Source organism: Gymnoscopelus microlampas (genome assembly GCF_963454915.1).
Source record: "Gymnoscopelus microlampas genome assembly, chromosome: 20".
In the NCBI taxonomy this organism is placed as follows: domain Eukaryota; kingdom Metazoa; phylum Chordata; class Actinopteri; order Myctophiformes; family Myctophidae; genus Gymnoscopelus; species Gymnoscopelus microlampas.
Genome location: NC_139957.1, coordinates 18,758,264 through 18,775,511, shown reverse-complemented (window position 1 = coordinate 18,775,511; position 17,248 = coordinate 18,758,264). Strand labels below are relative to the sequence as shown.

The window sequence follows — 17,248 nt, the reverse complement described above, 5'->3', positions numbered from 1 at the left end:
GTTTGTGAATTCACAAGGGAGGCGAGGTGGTGCACGCTTTTCTAGATTACCCACATCTCAGAATACCTGTACAGTTTCTGTGTAGAGCTGCCTGTAGGTCTGCTTACACAAATACATCTGCTGTTGTGAATCGCGTGGTGGTTTTTCACGTTTGCTGAAAGTGATGACTGTTGAACCAAGGCGTGATGAAAGTACTAGTTAAAAAATAAAGAAGAAAGAAACCGAACATTTAACGGTAATTGCAGTACTTATTTACTGTGAAAGCTTGCTTAATTGATCATTCTTTTTTGTGGTTGTTTGCATTGGTTTACGTCTTGGGAAGAGAAAAAAAAGTTTTAAAAAATGCGAAGGCTTATGCTTACTGCATAATCGAAGGCTCTTGTGAAAGTTAAAAGGGCATGTGGGGAAGAGCATGATGTCAGAGTTGCTTATGTTTCCCCTCTTGTATAGTTCTTTCAAAATTCTGCTTTTTTGTGTGTATATTTTTCTAGTTCAGTACTATATAATGTTAAGCAATATTTTATGATGTGCCTGAAAACTGCATTAAGCAGACCAATAAAAAAAACTTTACTAAATGGTATAACTATACTTGTTGAAAGGTGGCTTTTTTTTGTATAATTGTAAAATGCATTGAAACGCATAGTGAGGACAACCTTGACAACACAGTCCACTTTGATATAATTAACAAAACTGTTATAAGACAAACGTTCAAGTAACACTAGCACTTCTGATTGAGGTGTAGATTCTTTGGTCTCAAAACAGTCCTGAAGTGTGCTACTGTCATAGTTGAGCGTGAGGAATAAATTGCTCAATGCTTTACCAGACTGGACTACTCGCCTGTTTCCTGTCTTGTTTTTTCTTCTTTGTTTTTCATTTTTCATTCCTTCGTTGGACATTTTCTTCTCACATTTTCCCCCATTTCCTTTCACACCAGTAAATGGTGTATTTTCTTTCCAACACTTAAGTACTGCACTATAGCGCTATATTCTTCCATTTGCAAGTGAAACGCATATCAGGTACATTTACAATAAATTGAAATATGCATGATATGCACACGTTGCACTTGTTTATTTCAGGGAGGGAAAAAAAGACATCTTCCTCCATGAGCAGGTCCTCGTCTGGTTTTGAATCAAGCCATCTTCCGTCCCCAGAACAACCTTGCATTCCTTTTACCTCAACCCTGACCTCGACTTCCACCCAGTCCACTAAGACCTTCCTCCAGAGTGTACCGGGACACCTGCCCTGTACCCTACCCTCCTTAAGACCCCCTAAGAGCAGCTTAAGTGTGCTATGCCAGGGTAGGACTCAGCCTCCATGTGGAACCCTAGCCAGGAGTCACAGCTGGGAAGCACTGGGAGGTGTTAGTGCAGCAGAGACTAGGCAGCTAAGGCTTTGCCACTCCCTGGGAAGCCTCCACACAAAGAAAGATGTCCAGAACAGAGGACAACTACTTATTATCCCAAAGGATTGGGAAATTACACACATCAGAATTTCTAAGCCTGAGGAGTCCACGCAGCGCATGTTAAATCCTCAGAGACATTCAGAGGGCAGGTTTCAAACATCAACCGCATTATGTGGTGTTGTTCCTGGAAGTTTGGAAGTGGCTTTACCAACGGCGCCTGTTCTCACGACCAGGCAGGAACAAAAATCCCCATGCACACACCTGAAATTACCTCCCACAGTGGAGAGAGGACAGTCCAGTCATCCTGTAGCAATGCTTCCATTATCAAATCCATGCAGAGAGCCATTACCAGTTCAAATGAGCCTTGCTCATGACATTCCGTGCACAAATACCTCTGACACCATCTGTTTGGAGGGCAAGAGAAATGTTTCAATTTCAGCACAATGTGAAGCCCGCAGGCTGAAGGGACGGAAGAAAATGTCTGTTAAGTCTGTGAACCTGGAATGTCTTCTGGAGGAAAGACTTCAGCTGCAGGGTATTGATCTGACTATGGAACCCTTCTCTGACGAGGTACTGTTTTGCAAGGATGAAATGGGCATTGAGTTAATAAATTATTGTTTTTGTATTAAAGGACGACTTCAGCCATTTTCAACTTCATATGATTAGTCCTCACTAATGCTCATTATAATATGGTATCATTTTCGTCTACTTGGTCTGTGTCTCAGAGGAGGGCTGTGGACATTTCAGAAACCCACCTACCAGTGACATCAATGGGGAATCCAAGCTAATAGAAACTGCAGGCTTTCTATTCCTGGAAAGTTGGCATGCTTTAATGGAAGCCATTGTTCTCGCGTTAATAAAAAATAAAATAAAACATTTGTTTGAAAAAAAAAATCTGCCTAACGATGATGTCACTGGTAGGCAGTTTTCTGAAGTGTCCACAGCTCTTTTTATTTTACCATTTTATCATGACTATTAGTGATGACCAATTATATGAAGATGGGTTGAAAATGGGTGAAGTCGTCCTTTAACTCTTGCTATTATGGGCCCTAATGCCATTAAACTACTTTAGAGATCCTTTGCTTAAAGTTAATTGGAAGTAAAAAACAAGTTTGGAGTCATATACATAAATTGCTGCATAATTACCGTAATTTCCGTAGTATAAGGCGCACCTGAATATAAGCCACACCAGCCAAATTTAGGGGAAAAAACTAATGTGTGCATATACAAGCCGCACTGGACTATAAGCCGCAGGTGTGAAATGCATAGATTAAGAAGGTCCCCTAGTGGCCGTTAGCTGTAGAAATCCATAGATTAGCCGCACCGTTGTATAGGCCGCAGGGTTCAAAGCATGGGGAAAAAGTAGCGGCTTATAGTCCGGAAATTACGGTATGTGTTAATGCTGCACTCATTGTGTTACAGAGTGAATATTTCCCACTTTAATTACACATATTCCTAGACGATTTCTTATTTTTATTATAATGGACGTATCCATCTGGAACCACTGTAGACAGTGTTTTGTCGTCATCTTATGATACTACATAAATCCAACTACAGTAGAAATTCACACACAGCTGTATCCTGTTAACAGTATGGCCGATATGGGATCCCCCAGTCCCTGATTGAGATGTTTTCCAGTGAGCTGAAGCAGCCTATAGGAGAGACTGTCTGTGCCATGGACCAGCTCAGAGTTCAGCATCTACGCAAGCAACACCGCCTCGCAGTGAGTGACCCTTTATCTCCCACCAACCGTAACCTCATTCAATTTGATTAAGAAACCAACTATATAAGGGTTTCTCTACACTGTAACAAATATATTATTTTATTATGTTGCATGGTTGATCGGATTTTCTTTGTCTTTCTACCAACCCCTTCTACAGGTCCCAATGAAAGATTTGACCGAAGCATGTCACATGTCAGAGTCAAATGCTCATCTGAGTGGAATATGAGCATGTAAATGGACTAAAAGTGACTTCCAAGTTGCTGATAATGATTTCTTAAATTCCTGGCTACAGCTTGCATTGCACCCGCTAAGTCAATATCGCTACACAATGCATTCCGGTTAACTTTTTTTTTCTCTTCTCCTTTCTAGTAAAGCATCTAAATGTTAGGCAGACATTGCCTGTAAATACATGCAAGCATTTAAGTATTATGGTCTATTGGACATCATTTCAAAATAAACTCTGGGGAATGTCAATCATATCAACAGACAAGATATTTCAAGATTGTTACATCCCATATACAGGTATACAAGAGTGAAATTCTTGAGTTTTGGATCCTCGACATTGTAGCAACAAGACAAATGTTAAATATAAATCATGTTGGTTTACGTCAAATGTTTTCACACTTTCTGTAAATCATTCTCAGTAGTAAATACAAATTCTGAAACCAGTATATTGATGTATTTTTTCTTCTCCTATTATTAAAATTAACCTCAAAATAGACGTCAATCAATCAAACTTTATTGTCACAACACAATTACAGGTAAAAGTGAGGTGAAACTCTAACTATGCAGGCTTTTCACTTTTGCAGTTTAAAAGAGTAAATAAAGAATCGGGAAGTAAAAGAAGGGAGAATAAATTGAGCATAAAAATGCCTGAAAATAACTTTTTGGAATCGGTATCATATTGTAGATTAAAAGAAGTTCTAAATCACATGTAGTGAAGTCAGTATCATGTAGATTAAAATAAGTCCTAAACCACATGAAGTCCTGTGTGTGTGCATTAAGTATAGTGCAAGTTGATAAAGCACAGACGACAGATTTTTGTTTTGTTCAACAATCCGACAGTTGCTACGTAGATAACAACTCTGCCACAGTGCCTTGTTATGGCTACATATATACTCTACATATATAGCCTATTTAGTTAGGCATAAGGTGCATAAGGTTAGACACAAAGGTGGTAGCACTTCGGTAGGTCCACATAGCAGCAGGTATGTACATGAGATTAGACATTAAGGTAATAAGCTAAGGTAATACGTGTAATATATTTAACCAATTATAAACAATACTCAATTTGAATTGTTTTGCATTGATTAGCTGAAATAAATAAATAATGTATCAAAAATGTGCTTCTCTATTATTCGATTAATCTAGAAAGTTAGTTACTAGTGACTAAGAAAATAATCGATAGTTGCAGTTCTATTTAGCACATTTCTTTTGTATTATTGTTTTTACAAATGGTGGGTATTACATTTTTTCAATTAAATTCTTCTATTTTTTTCTCTCAAAAGTTGAGTGTGTTATTGGCACAATATCTGAAGAATTCAGCAGTACCATTTTGCTCAAAGTCTTGCCTTTGACAGCATTTCATGAAGACACTGCCTGACCAGCCCCAGTGCATCCAAGGCAGTGCCCCAGCTCAGGGTGACCCCCCAGCCCCCATGACCATAGTTGTGGACCACAGGCACCTTGCGTCCATGCAGTGGCACCTCCTCCCTCTCCACCCTTGGGTTCTTCCTGCTTGGCCTTAGACCGACCCACTCTTGGAGTATCTTGGCCTTGCTGAGGGATGGCTCCAGTTTGCAGCAGCGCTGCAGGATGCTCTCGGTGTCTCCTTTGTCCACATCCAGCCTCCAATCATCTTCCTGCCTTGTGCCCCCAATTGTGACGCTGTGGATCCCGGGGTAGATGTAGGTCTTCCCGTCACCATCTCTGATGAAGTTCTTCAGCCAGGGGGCCTGGACATTGAGGACCTGGCCCCTGACTGAGTACACCTGGGAATCATCTACCAAGGTCTTGGAGCCCAGACCAGAGCAGTTTACAATGATGTCATAGTTTCTGCTTAACTCCTCAAGACTGTTGATTTTCCTCTGTTCAGCCTCCCCGCCAGCTTTTCTGAACCTAAAGAAAAAAGACATGACAAGAGTTTTGTATCTAAATACCTGTATAATTGTTACATATACAATACATATTTTACATATTTATATACATATTTTCTATTTGAGATGCTGCTTTGAGATCATTTGCATAGTGAATAATTCATATTAATGCAAATTCAGTGCAGACAGTTTAATTATTCACAAATTAATTACATAGGCATAAGAGTATTGTGAAGAATGTTATCACAAGTTTATTAGGGTTGATTGACCTGAAATGAACTAACCTTGATAAAAGCAAACTCCAAATGACACAAACACAATATTTTTTATATCTCTTTAAAATATTATTTCAGATGAACAATGGATATAGTCCAAATAAACATTGTGCATTTTTGTCTACATTTAAAATGTCCCTTAATTATGCACAGAACCATGTTGTGACCCAGTAAGTATGTTGAAATGATTTCTTATCTCATGCTACATTTGTAAAATGTAATACATTTGTACATTTCAATGTTTACATCAATCACTGTTTATATTCAGATTTGAGTTCAGCAGTTTGGCACTCAGCGCTGCCCCACCCTGTAGCTTACCTTTTCTCTAGCCAGGGCAAGTAGGAAGAACATTCACATTTTATGCTAGTGAAAGCCTGGCCAAACTTGTGATCTGGAAACCGTTCCAGTTCACGGTCAGACATGAGCCTGAATCCAAACACAAACTCTGCCCAGAAGGGCTTCTTCTGAACAGGAACCTCCTTGAAGATTTGACACCTAGAAACAAAAACACATGATCAACATCAACAATTGTTGTAAGAGATATCTTTAAGGTATCAATACTTCTGTTCATTTTTTATCTATTGAATGATAAATGTACCAGTTGCAGATGACCGCCATACACCATACATTCACAGACTTGGTCACAGCTTATTTGTCTAACTTTATGAGTTGAGAACTGACTAAAGGCAGCATCACTCTCTTTCCTGCCACCACTTTGCTTTTGTGCTTGTCATTTGCTCAAGTTTGGTTTCTGTGTCCCAAGTTCTCATTGTAACTATGTTTCACAGTATATCTCTACCTTTCTCCATTTGGGAGAGATATGTAATCCGTAATACAGCATTACTTTGCTTTTGTGCTTATCATTTGTTTGAGAGTTTGGTTTGGTCTCCATTTGTCACCTCCTACTGTGCCTTAGTTTGTTTTCTATTGAGGCTGTAAACAGCTGTTGTGAAGTCACCTCACCTCAAGTAACCTCATTGATCACCTCCTAAGTGCACTTAGTCAGAAAAATACTATTAGCGTGCTTATCCACTGTAATGCTGGTATAGTGCTACATACCTCCTATTGAGTCTCTGGCTGAGACAGATAGAGCACCGAACCCTTCTTGGAGATTAGAATAATATGGTATGAAATTAAACATTTTTCAAACACCTGACTCTTTGTTCAGCAAAGTACTTAAAATGATTTAATTTAATTGAATAGCATCTTTACTTATAATGCACTGGCTGTGGGTGAGTAAGGTTTTGTTTAGTTTTTTCCTTTCAAATACTTGATATTTGGTTTTGGAATGAAATTCTTCACATCGGTCTCACTCAACAGTTGGATGAATATCACTGCTTACCCAGAGCTCAGCATTACACCAGCTTCTGGTGACTGTTGGGATTCTGCTATTTTCAACAGGTGATCAAAAGTGTCTTTGAACCAGCGCTTCTGTCGTTCCTGAGGAACATCTAGAATTGAAGAAAAGAAACACAAATTAGATGAATACAAAACAATACTTTCTAATCTCTGATTAGAAAGTTGACTGTTTGATAAAATCAGATCACGTTTATGAATTAACTTGACCTGACAGTCACAATATCAGGTGTGTGTGCAAAATGTATGAATCCATTGCAAATCATATTCACATTACTTGATTGAATGAGATGTGGAAAGGAAAGGCAAACTATTGTAGTGACATGAATTTACTCCCTCCATACCTGGAAATTGTGCAGCAAACAGAATCCCTGCAGCAACATCGCTGGTGGTGCTGGGAGAGAACTTATCGGCCAGAAGAGTGACAGAGCAGAAAGGCAGAGCTTCAGCAATACAGACAGCAGTAGAAAGCCCAACCACACCTGCTCCCACCACAACAACCTTCACGCTTTTCATTTTGGAGCACACTGCGTCTGAAATACAGAGTAGTGTGTCAAATGCCACTTGATTGCTTGAATACAGTATAAGAGTTAATGAGTTACTCGATACAAGTTAATCCACAACTACAGGACAGTTCAAGGGTTAATAAGCCAAAAGACATACTGACATGTCAAGGGCGCGTTCGAAAATACAGCACTGAGCGCACTGGCCAATACAAACTAATAGGCGAGTGTGCTCCAGTGCGTAATTTCCGAACGCACCCGTTGTGTCGGCCTAAAGACACTACAATATATATTTGAGAATCACTGGTTTAAATAATAATTGGCCCAAATAAGCAACTACACTTTAGAAACAAGCCCAAATAAAACCGCAACCACCAATGTTTGTTTCCAAGCAACATTACAGAAAAATAAGCCCAAAATCGCTTATAATAAGAGGACATGGCAACACTTCGCGACATTTAAAGGCTCGCAACTGCCATCTAGTGCATTGGTTCTCAAAGTGGGGTACGGGGACCCCCAGGGGTACTTGAGGCGGTTCCAGGGGGTCCCCAGCTAAATGATGGATAGGAACCAAATGGACCGTTATGGTTCTGTAACTCTGAGAGTGTACAAATGGAACAAAATGGACCCAAACGGGTCCATTTGGTTCCATTTGTACACAGAGTTAAATTAACATTGATTTTATAATATAAATTTGGGTCCCAGAGGTATAAATGCCATTAAATGGGGGTCCATAGCCTAATACATGTCAAACTGGGGGTCCTTGACATTAAAATGGGTCAATTTGGGGGTCCTTGACATGAAAAGGTTTGAGAACCACTGATCTAGTGGATTAATAGGTGTACGACGCCTCAACGTCATAATTCCTACGGATTTAACGTCAGCGACCTTGCATGTGTCCATAAAGAACGCAAGACATCCCTCCCCTGACGCACGTTAAAGACCCATCGAGGGACTTTGAACGGCCCTTAACTGGTGTGGTTGTCATGGTTACGAACCATGTGTCATGTGTTTCAGAATGATTGGAGGGCGGAGTGTGTCATCAGTGGAGATCCGGCCCACCTGGATCGTCCTCTATAAAAGAGGTGGCTGGCTGGACTACACTTTTGTCCTCTCTCTCTCACCATGAAGCTCACTGGGAGCACTCCAGCCTTTTGGATTTTGGTTATTAAAGGACAAGACCACTTTGGTAGAGGTTTGGGTTGTGTAGTTACCTTGCCATGATGTAACTCCAAAGGTGAACAATCTAAAATAATTGCTCCATTGAATAGAAATTGATCACTCAAAATATGCTCCTCATTGACTTACATTGTACGGTAAAACGGCTCTCAAAGTCATGCTTTTAGCACAGTTCTTATTTGACGCGATATTAAACACGTCTATGGGAATTCAGAACGGGGGGGAAAAGGTTTTAAATCTTCTAAAGGTCTAAGGTATTCTCTAAAATTCAAATGGTAGCCGATATGTCCTAAGTAGGCCGAACGTTGTAGAGTTGGAACGGAGTTTGTAGCTAAAAGTATGAAGGACTAGTTAGGGGTCAAAAAACAGGCCGAATACGTAGTGACAATAACGTCAGTGTGCTCGCTAAGTATATACTGTTAGGCACATACGTGAAATGTGGCCTCTGCACTTTAACAGCCTCCAATCACTCTAAGATTGCCACATTGTTGACCTGACCTGGAATCGTACCCAGCACATCCAGGACCTCTGGTTCACCAGGCAGGCCCACTAACCACTCAGCTAAAGCACTCTGATTAACATCATGTCAGAAAATGAAATGAAACAGAGGTCTGACTATACTGAACTTTACAAAATGTAAGTTGTGTAAAAAAAAGTCTCACTATACTAAGTTGTTATTTGTTTGTTTAAGTCAGGCTATACTCTACTCAGAGTCATAAGTTTACAAAATGTACTAAAGTACAGTGAACGTCTGTGCGGTTTGTCTTCATCACTGAAAATAACGTACATGTAAACAGATATAAAACTGCTGTCATGTGCAGTTGGGGTGAAGAAACACAACCATTTCACTCCTAATAGTACCTATTTGATTTGACATCCTGACTTGCTGCTGTGACTGAGGCTTGAACCTGTTACCTGCGGCTCACTAGTCAGTGACTTTATCCATTCACCTACAGCTGTTTCCTTGTAATCTGTGGTTCTAAAACGTTTTGTTGTCAACCCCCCAAATTGACATGTATTTGGGCAGTGGACCCCAATGTGAAAAGATGTAGTGTCAGGGCCCCCCATGAAAAAGATTTATATTTATGCTGTAACACATTTTAAAGTTATTTGTCTTGTTTGTTGTTCAAGTCAAAGCACCAGGAAGGCTGTACTTAAGAGCAATCTGTTAGCTCAATGGGTTGAGACACAGTATTCATGATCCAGAGGCCATGAGTTCAAATCCCATTGATGTCTTTCCTATGAGTCTTTCCTTTGCAGACTGGCTTCCAGAAGATCAAGTGAAAACCATCAGGAAGGCTGTATTTGTCATCCAACTCTTAGCTCAATGGGTTGAGACGCAGTATACATGATCCAGAGGCCATGAGTTCAAATCCCACTGGTGTCTTTACTGTGATGCTTTCCTTTGCAGACTAACTTCTAGAAAAACAAGTTAAAAGCACCAGGAGACCTGTAACTCTCAGCCAACAGCATAGCTCAACTGGTAGAGCGTCTGTCCAATAACATGACTTGACTTCACTTGAGTGGGTTCGATTCCCACTCGAGTGAAGTTTCCCCGGTATCTTGGGGCAACGGATAAATTGACCGATATCCTTAGTGATGCTTCCCTTTGCAGACTAACTTCCAGAAAACAAGTTAAAAGCACCAAGAAACCTGTAACTCTCAGTCGACAGCATAGCTCAACTGGTAGAGCGTCTGTCCAATAACATGACACTTCACTTGAGTGGGTTCAATTCCCAGTCGAGTCAAGTGTCCCCGGTAACTTGGGGCAACGGATAAATTGACTGATATCCGTAGAATAACTTGTAGGAGTGTGCTGGTTCAAATCCAGTTCAACCCAGGACCGAGCGGTCCTGGGTTCGATTCCCACTAATTCAAATCCAGTCACCACCTTAGTAACTGAGACCGAATCTGGCCAATTCGGTCTCAGTTACTGAGATAGATAGAGGGTGTGTAGAGTGGGCGGAGTAGAGTAGGGGTAGAGTAAAGAGGGAATGTAGTGGGAGGAGTAGGGGGAGGATTAGGAGTAGGACTAGGGGGAGGAGTAGGACTAGGAGTAGAACTAGAGTAGGGGGCCAGAGTGGGAGGAGTAGGGCCAGAGTAGGAGAAGGGGTAGGGCCCAGAGTAGGGGGAGGAGTAGGGCCAGAGTAGGAGAAGGGGGAGGGCCCAGAATAGGGGGAGGAGTAGGAGAAGGGGGAGGGCCCAGAATAGGGGGAGGAGTAGGGCCAGAGTAGGAGAAGGGGGAGGGCCCAGAATAGGGGGAGGAGTAGGGCTCAGAATAGGGGTCGGGGGAGGAGTAGGGCCAGAGTAGGAGAAGGTGGAGGAGTAGGGGGAGGGCCCAGAATAGGGGGAGGAGTTGGGGGAGGGCCCAGAATAGGGGGAGGAGTAGGGCCGGAGTAGGGGGAGGGCCCAGAATAGGGGGAGGAGTAGGGCCAGAGTAGGAGAAAGGGGAGGGCTCAGAATAGGGGGAGGAGTAGGTGGGTGGAGTAGAGGCCAGAGTAGGGAGCCAGGAGAGGGATATGGTTTTGGTTTCTGTATGGAGGTGAAATTTTATTAGAGATTTGCAATATCGCGTGTGTGGAGATTTGCAATAAGAGGACAACTAGAGGGGAAATAGGAATGTTGGCCTTAACTACCTACCTACCTACTCATCCCCCTACTCCTGGCCTCTATTCCTACTCTGGCCCCTACTCCTCCTCCTACTCGGGCCCTACTCCTCCCCCTACTCTGGGCCCTACTCCTCCCCTCCTATTCTGGGCCCTCCCCTCCTATTCTGGGCCCTCCCCCTTCTCCTATTCTGAGCCCTACTCCTCCCCCTATTCTGGGCCCTCCCCCTACTCCTCCCCCGGTCCTACTCCTCCCCCTATTCTGGGCCCTCCCCCTTCTCCTACTCTGGCCCTACTCCTCCCCCTATTCTGGGCCCTCCCCCTTCTCCTACTCCTCCCCCTATTCTGGGCCCTACTCCTCCCCCTATTCTGGGCCCTCCCCCTTCTCCTACTCTGGCCCTACTCCTCCCCCTACTCTGGCCTCTACTCCTACTCTGGCCCCCTACTCTAGTTCTACTCCTAGTCCTACTCCTCCCCCTAGTCCTACTCCTAATCCTCCCCCTAGTCCTACTCCTCCCACTACATTCCCTCTTTACTCTACCCCTACTCTACTCCGCCCACTCTACACACCCTCTATCTATCTCAGTAACTGAGACCGAATTGGCCAGATTCGGTCTCAGTTACTAAGGTGGTGACTGGATTTGAACCAGGACACTCCTACAAGTTATTCTACGGATATCAGTCAATTTATCCGCTGCCCCAATTTACCGGGGACTTGACGTTAGTGGGAATCGAACCCAGGACCGCTCGGTCCTGGGTTGAACTGGATTTGAACCAGCACACTCCTACAAGTTATTCTACGGATATCAGTCAATTTATCCGTTGCCCCAAGTTACCGGGGACACTTGACTCGACTGGGAATTGAACCCACTCAAGTGAAGTGTCATGTTATTGGACAGACGCTCTACCAGTTGAGCTATGCTGTCGACTGAGAGTTACAGGTTTCTTGGTGCTTTTAACTTGTTTTCTGGAAGTTAGTCTGCAAAGGGAAGCATCACTAAGGATATCGGTCAATTTATCCGTTGCCCCAAGATACCGGGGAAACTTCACTCGAGTGGGAATCGAACCCACTCAAGTGAAGTCAAGTCATGTTATTGGACAGACGCTCTACCAGTTGAGCTATGCTGTAGGCTGAGAGTTACAGGTTTCCTGGTGCTTTTAACTTGTTTTTCTAGAAGTTAGTCTGCAAAGGGAAGCATCACAGTAAAGACACCAGTGGGATTTGAACTCATGGCCTCTGGATTAGGTATACTGCGTCTCAACCCATTGAGCTAACAGATGGCTGGCAAGTACAGCCTTCCTGGTACTTTTCAGTTGATCTTCTGGAAGCCAGTCTGCAAAGGAAAGAATCATAGGAAAGACATCAATGGGATTTGAACTCATGGCCTCTGGATTATGTATACTGCGTCTCAACCCATTGAGCTAACAGATGGCTGACAAGTACAGCCTTCCTGGTACTTTTCAGTTGATCTTCTGGAAGCCAGTCTGCAAAGGAAAGAATCATAGGAAAGACATCAATGGGATTTGAACTCATGGCCTCTGGATCATGTATACTGCGTCTCAACCCATTGAGCTAACAGATGGCTGACAAGTACAGCCTTCCTGGTACTTTTCAGTTGATCTTCTGGAAGCCAGTCTGCAAAGGAAAGAATCATAGGAAAGACATCAATGGGATTTGAACTCATGGCCTCTGGATCATGAATACTGCGTCTCAACCCATTGAGCTAACAGATGGCTGACAAGTACAGCCTTCCTGGTGCTTTGACTTGAACAACAAGACAAATAACTTTAAAAATATTTCACCATTGTGTCACTACCGAAACGAAAGTTTGTCACTACCGAAACGAAAGTTAAATCCGAAAAAATCACTAAGTGTGCAGGCCAAAATCGTCCCCCCAAAAACCTGTTAGGAGTACGTTTCAGGCAATTTAGAGTTGATTGGTAGTACTTTGTAGTGACTTTTTTTTTGGTCCCTAAAATTCATTGAGCTCTGGACTTAGTAAAAAAAAAATCACCATTGTGTCACTACCGAAACGAAAGTTAAACCCCCCCCCCCCCCCCGAGTACTATCCAATGTTCCATGAGCTGCTGCAGTGCTGCTGTTCAGCCACAGAGAGGAACAACATGATTGGTCAAGTTCAAGGATTCTGCTATCGACTTTAATGGTCTTTTATAGGAATACATGAAGCCTGGCTTTACCATCCTGCCTCAACACAGCCTGGCGACAAAGTCGCTCCTTTTCAGCCTGGCTTGGCGTTCATGGAACGGAGTAAACCAGGTGCTCAGTCAACAAGAAACATACAGTGTTCTACTGTAACCTTACGAGGTAGGTAGAGAGCTTGGGAAAACGTGAATCCATCAGCATTGGGGACATATTGCTAAACATTCTAGAAAGGATTAGCCACAAGGTAAGGTTGGCTGTTGTATTGGTAAAACCTAAATGATTTCTTAGGAGTTATCAAGTCCATAACAGCAAGTATGCACAATTGCACATAACACTATTTCAAAGTAGTTTGTACAAGACCAAACATTTCCGCATCTGTCCTGCAATGAAGCATATCTCACACAACGCATACTGTAATTCAATAATGTCATCACAGTAACCAGAATAAAGAACAGTGCATTGTTATTAGCCGCATGCGCTAGCGAGCGGCTCTGTAAACAGCACCAGTCTCTTTCCGAAACCTGAGTAAAAAGTGTCGACACCTGAGTGTCATTGGCTGTCCTGGCTGTCCATCACACTTCCCCGTTTTTAAGCTCCCCTTTTAAGCCAATGGGGAGACGAAAATGTAATGGACACGTTAGTCAACGAATTAGACGAGACGAAAATGTTAGGGCGGGACGAATGGAGAAGAGATCCAATCAGAATTACTCTTTTTGAGGGACTAGTTGGGAAGGGAACCAATCAGAACGATCCTCATTGTTAGTTAGGTCTATCCACCCGGAAGCACACCATATTAGGGGCCAGCATGGACGAACATCACAACAAGGCAACGCACGGAGTTACACAGCAGAGAGAGAGAAAGGGAGACAGCTTCAGCCCAGGAGGGTTAGCCTAAATGCTAGCGTGCTTCATTACACCTAGTTTGCCTATTAAGTTATTATTTGCCCATGTTCACACTGACTTCAATCTTAGCTATTGTTGGGAAGACCTGTGTGGTGTCCCAAAAAGTTGCCACCACTTATATAAAAAACTTCAGAGCGTTAATTTGCGACGCTAAATGTTGCCAGGTTTGGCGAGAGAAACAAGCAATCCAAAAAACAAGTAATCAGGTCTATGAAAAGATTGGGGCCAAAAAAGCCTGGCACATGCGGCTTTATTATGACTTTGGTCATACTTGTCTGTTTTGTGTTAGTGGGTAAAGCTTTGGCTGAAAATAGCCGATCGACAAGCTCACAATGTGTCGCAGTGAGCTTGTCGATCAGCTATTTTCTGCTAAAGCTTTCCCCACAATACGGATACTGGGTGGTTATCGGTGCTTAAAGGGCAAGACCACTTTGGTAGACGTTTGGGTTGTGTAGTTACCTTGCCATGATGCATCTCCAAAGGTTGGCAAGAAATCTAAAAGAATTGCTCCATTGATAATTAAAAATATGCTCCTCATTGAATTGCATTGTATGCTGAACAGCTCTCAAAGTCACTCTTTCAGCACATAAACGAACACAAATAAAGTTGATTCAGCCAATATAGAACATCACCAAACCCAGCACAGTTTGTTTTTTAAATAAAAATGCTATCCTGTTGATTTTGCTATTTTTATTAAAAAGAACCCCGGACTGGAACCGCGGATCTGGATCTTCAAATAGTAAAATCATTAGGAAGTAAAAAAAAAAAACAGTACTGGGTTTGGTGATGTTCTATATTGACTGAATCAGCTTTGTTTGTTCGTTTATGTGCTAAAAGCATGACTTTGAGAGCCGTTTTACCATGCAATGTAAGTCAATGAGGAGCATATTTTGAGTGATCAATTTCTATTCAATGGAGCAATTATTTTAGATTTCTTGTTCACCTTTGGAGTTACATCATGGCAAGGTAACTACACAACCCAAACCTCTACCAAAGTGGTCTTGTCCTTTAATAACCAAAATCCTAAAGGCTGGAGTGCTCCCAGTGAGCTTCATGGTGAGAGAGAGAGAGAGGACAAGAGTGAAGTCCAGCCACCTGTTTTATAGAGGACAATCCAGGTGGGCCGGATCTCCACTGATGACACACTCCGCCCTCCAATCATTCTGAAACACATGACACATGGTTAGTAACCATGAAACCACACCAGTTATCTTTGGTTCATAAACAGTGACACATCTCTTGAGCCACAGAGACATGAAACATTCAGATGGGAGGGAAATACTTATCCTTTTAGAATTTAGATGCAAAGCATATCTCTACATTGTGATATTGATATTTTCACTTAAACCCTCTATTCTTAGTAAAGTTGCAACTTTACTTTCCCGCTTGCCTTGTTACCATCTACACTAAATCTCTTCACTAAAAATTGTCAATCTACAAGCTCACAACACGTCGACACGTTGTGCGCTTGTAAATCTGTTATTTTTGACGAATGTTCGACCCAGAATAGGGATGCTGGGCCTTACTTCTCCCACCACTGCTGAAGAACATACAAGACCGTAGACAACTAAGAATTAAGAAACCCCAGTGGTGCAGCTAGAGCATACATGGGCAACTGGCGGCCCAGGGGCCACATGCGGCCCCTACCCTCACTTAATGCGGCCCGCAGGTTAATATCAGAGTACTGATATATTATTGATTTCAGCTGTTACAATTCCAAACATGACCCGCTTTAATTACTTCAGTCTATATTAGTAGCTTGATGACTAGTATTAAAATTCTATTGTCTATGTCCAATGTATTTGTATTTAAGTTAACATAAGTATAACCAAATGCATTTCAAATTAAATAGAAATGTTACTTTTAAGGATCCCAATTAAAAAGCAAAAATAGCGATCTACAAGCTTAAAACAGTGTGACGCGTTTTGAGCTTGTAGATCTGCTATTTTTGATACTTTTGTGTGACATAGAATGGCATAGTGGGTGTGGAAATATAGTGGCCCTCTCCATTATCAGAGTTGCCCACCCCTGAAAAAAACCCTAGAAACTCCATTCACAATTTTAAAATTCCACCTTACTGTGGACATGCATGCTTGAGAGTTTTTCTTTGAAATCATTTGTAGTTTTGGAAATATTTAACTTTAAGTGGCATTGTCAATGGCAATGGCCACTTAAAGGAGAAAAAAGTTAGTAGACCCATGGGAGCCAGAATGCTGTAGACCTAAACCTGTAGACTACAGGTAAACACATTTGAACATGAAGTTGATGATCAAAGTGACAGCTTCTGTAACCTATATGGTCATGACACTCAAATTAACTTTGACCTGTTCACTGCGCTCCTTCAGCATGACTTTCACAATAAAGTTATATCAAAAGTCTAATATTATGGGGACATGATAGTTTTTCTTCATTGATACATGTTGACAGCAATTATGCAATTTAGTTGCATAATCGGTTGTATAATTGTGCTTCTTTCCTTCAAATCATCAAAGCATAGATTGCTAAACTATCCAAGCAGAAAAATATAATTTAAAAAGTGTTACATAATGTAGCCTACCTTTAAAAGTGTTATCATGGACCTTCTTTTGCATTTTTCTTGCACATGTGAACAATCCTTAGGAATTCTCTCACTGACAGATGGACCGCATACCGCCGTCCCTTACGTCACTGGACGATTACAAATGTATCGCAAATTACGCATATTTGCACAAATCAACCCCGGCAGTGTTAAAATAATCCTCTATTTGACCATATCAGCTAGAGCACAAGCGCAACCAAGTCTAGTCAAGTCCTTAGTAAGTTGATCTATTAGTACAAGCTTCCGAACCACAGGCTTGTAGAACGGGTGTTAGTCCTATGTTGAGTTGGCATGGATGGCATGGAATGGATCACACGACGATCGTCTGTCACGACCGTCATGGATGAACTTTAACCTGGTGTTTGCACTTTTTCTCTTTTAGTCCGTACATCTACATAAACGTTCACATTTCAAATATAATATGCTTACCCTATGGCCACGGATGTTAAAATTATGTACGGGA

At 42.0% G+C, this 17,248-nt stretch overlaps 2 protein-coding genes across 5 annotated transcripts in view; one reads left to right on the top strand and one right to left on the bottom strand.

Annotated features, from left to right (window-relative positions):
* The window catches only part of sash1b (SAM and SH3 domain containing 1b), a 66,304-nt gene extending 62,892 nt beyond the window's left edge, over nucleotides 1-3,412 (top strand). For all 4 annotated transcript variants that reach the window (XM_084045053.1, XM_084045052.1, XM_084045054.1 and 1 more), the window contains 3 exons: nucleotides 1,077-1,972; nucleotides 2,994-3,125; nucleotides 3,283-3,412. In XM_084045053.1, the coding sequence (XP_083901179.1) occupies nucleotides 1,077-1,972; nucleotides 2,994-3,125; nucleotides 3,283-3,351 (1,097 nt within the window). In that variant the 3' untranslated portion in view covers nucleotides 3,352-3,412. The remainder of the gene's footprint in view (nucleotides 1-1,076; nucleotides 1,973-2,993; nucleotides 3,126-3,282) is intronic.
* A 1,272-nt stretch (nucleotides 3,413-4,684) lies between these two features.
* On the bottom strand, nucleotides 4,685-17,004 carry ddo (D-aspartate oxidase; the record flags this gene model as incomplete). Its single annotated transcript, XM_084045056.1, has 5 exons — nucleotides 16,765-17,004; nucleotides 7,197-7,385; nucleotides 6,839-6,947; nucleotides 5,815-5,991; nucleotides 4,685-5,243 (listed from the first exon to the last, which is right to left on the bottom strand). The coding sequence occupies exons 1-5, from the start codon at nucleotides 16,796-16,798 to the stop codon at nucleotides 4,685-4,687; spliced, it is 1,068 nt and encodes a 355-aa protein (XP_083901182.1). The 5' UTR covers nucleotides 16,799-17,004.
* Nucleotides 17,005-17,248: the final 244 nt, after the last annotated feature.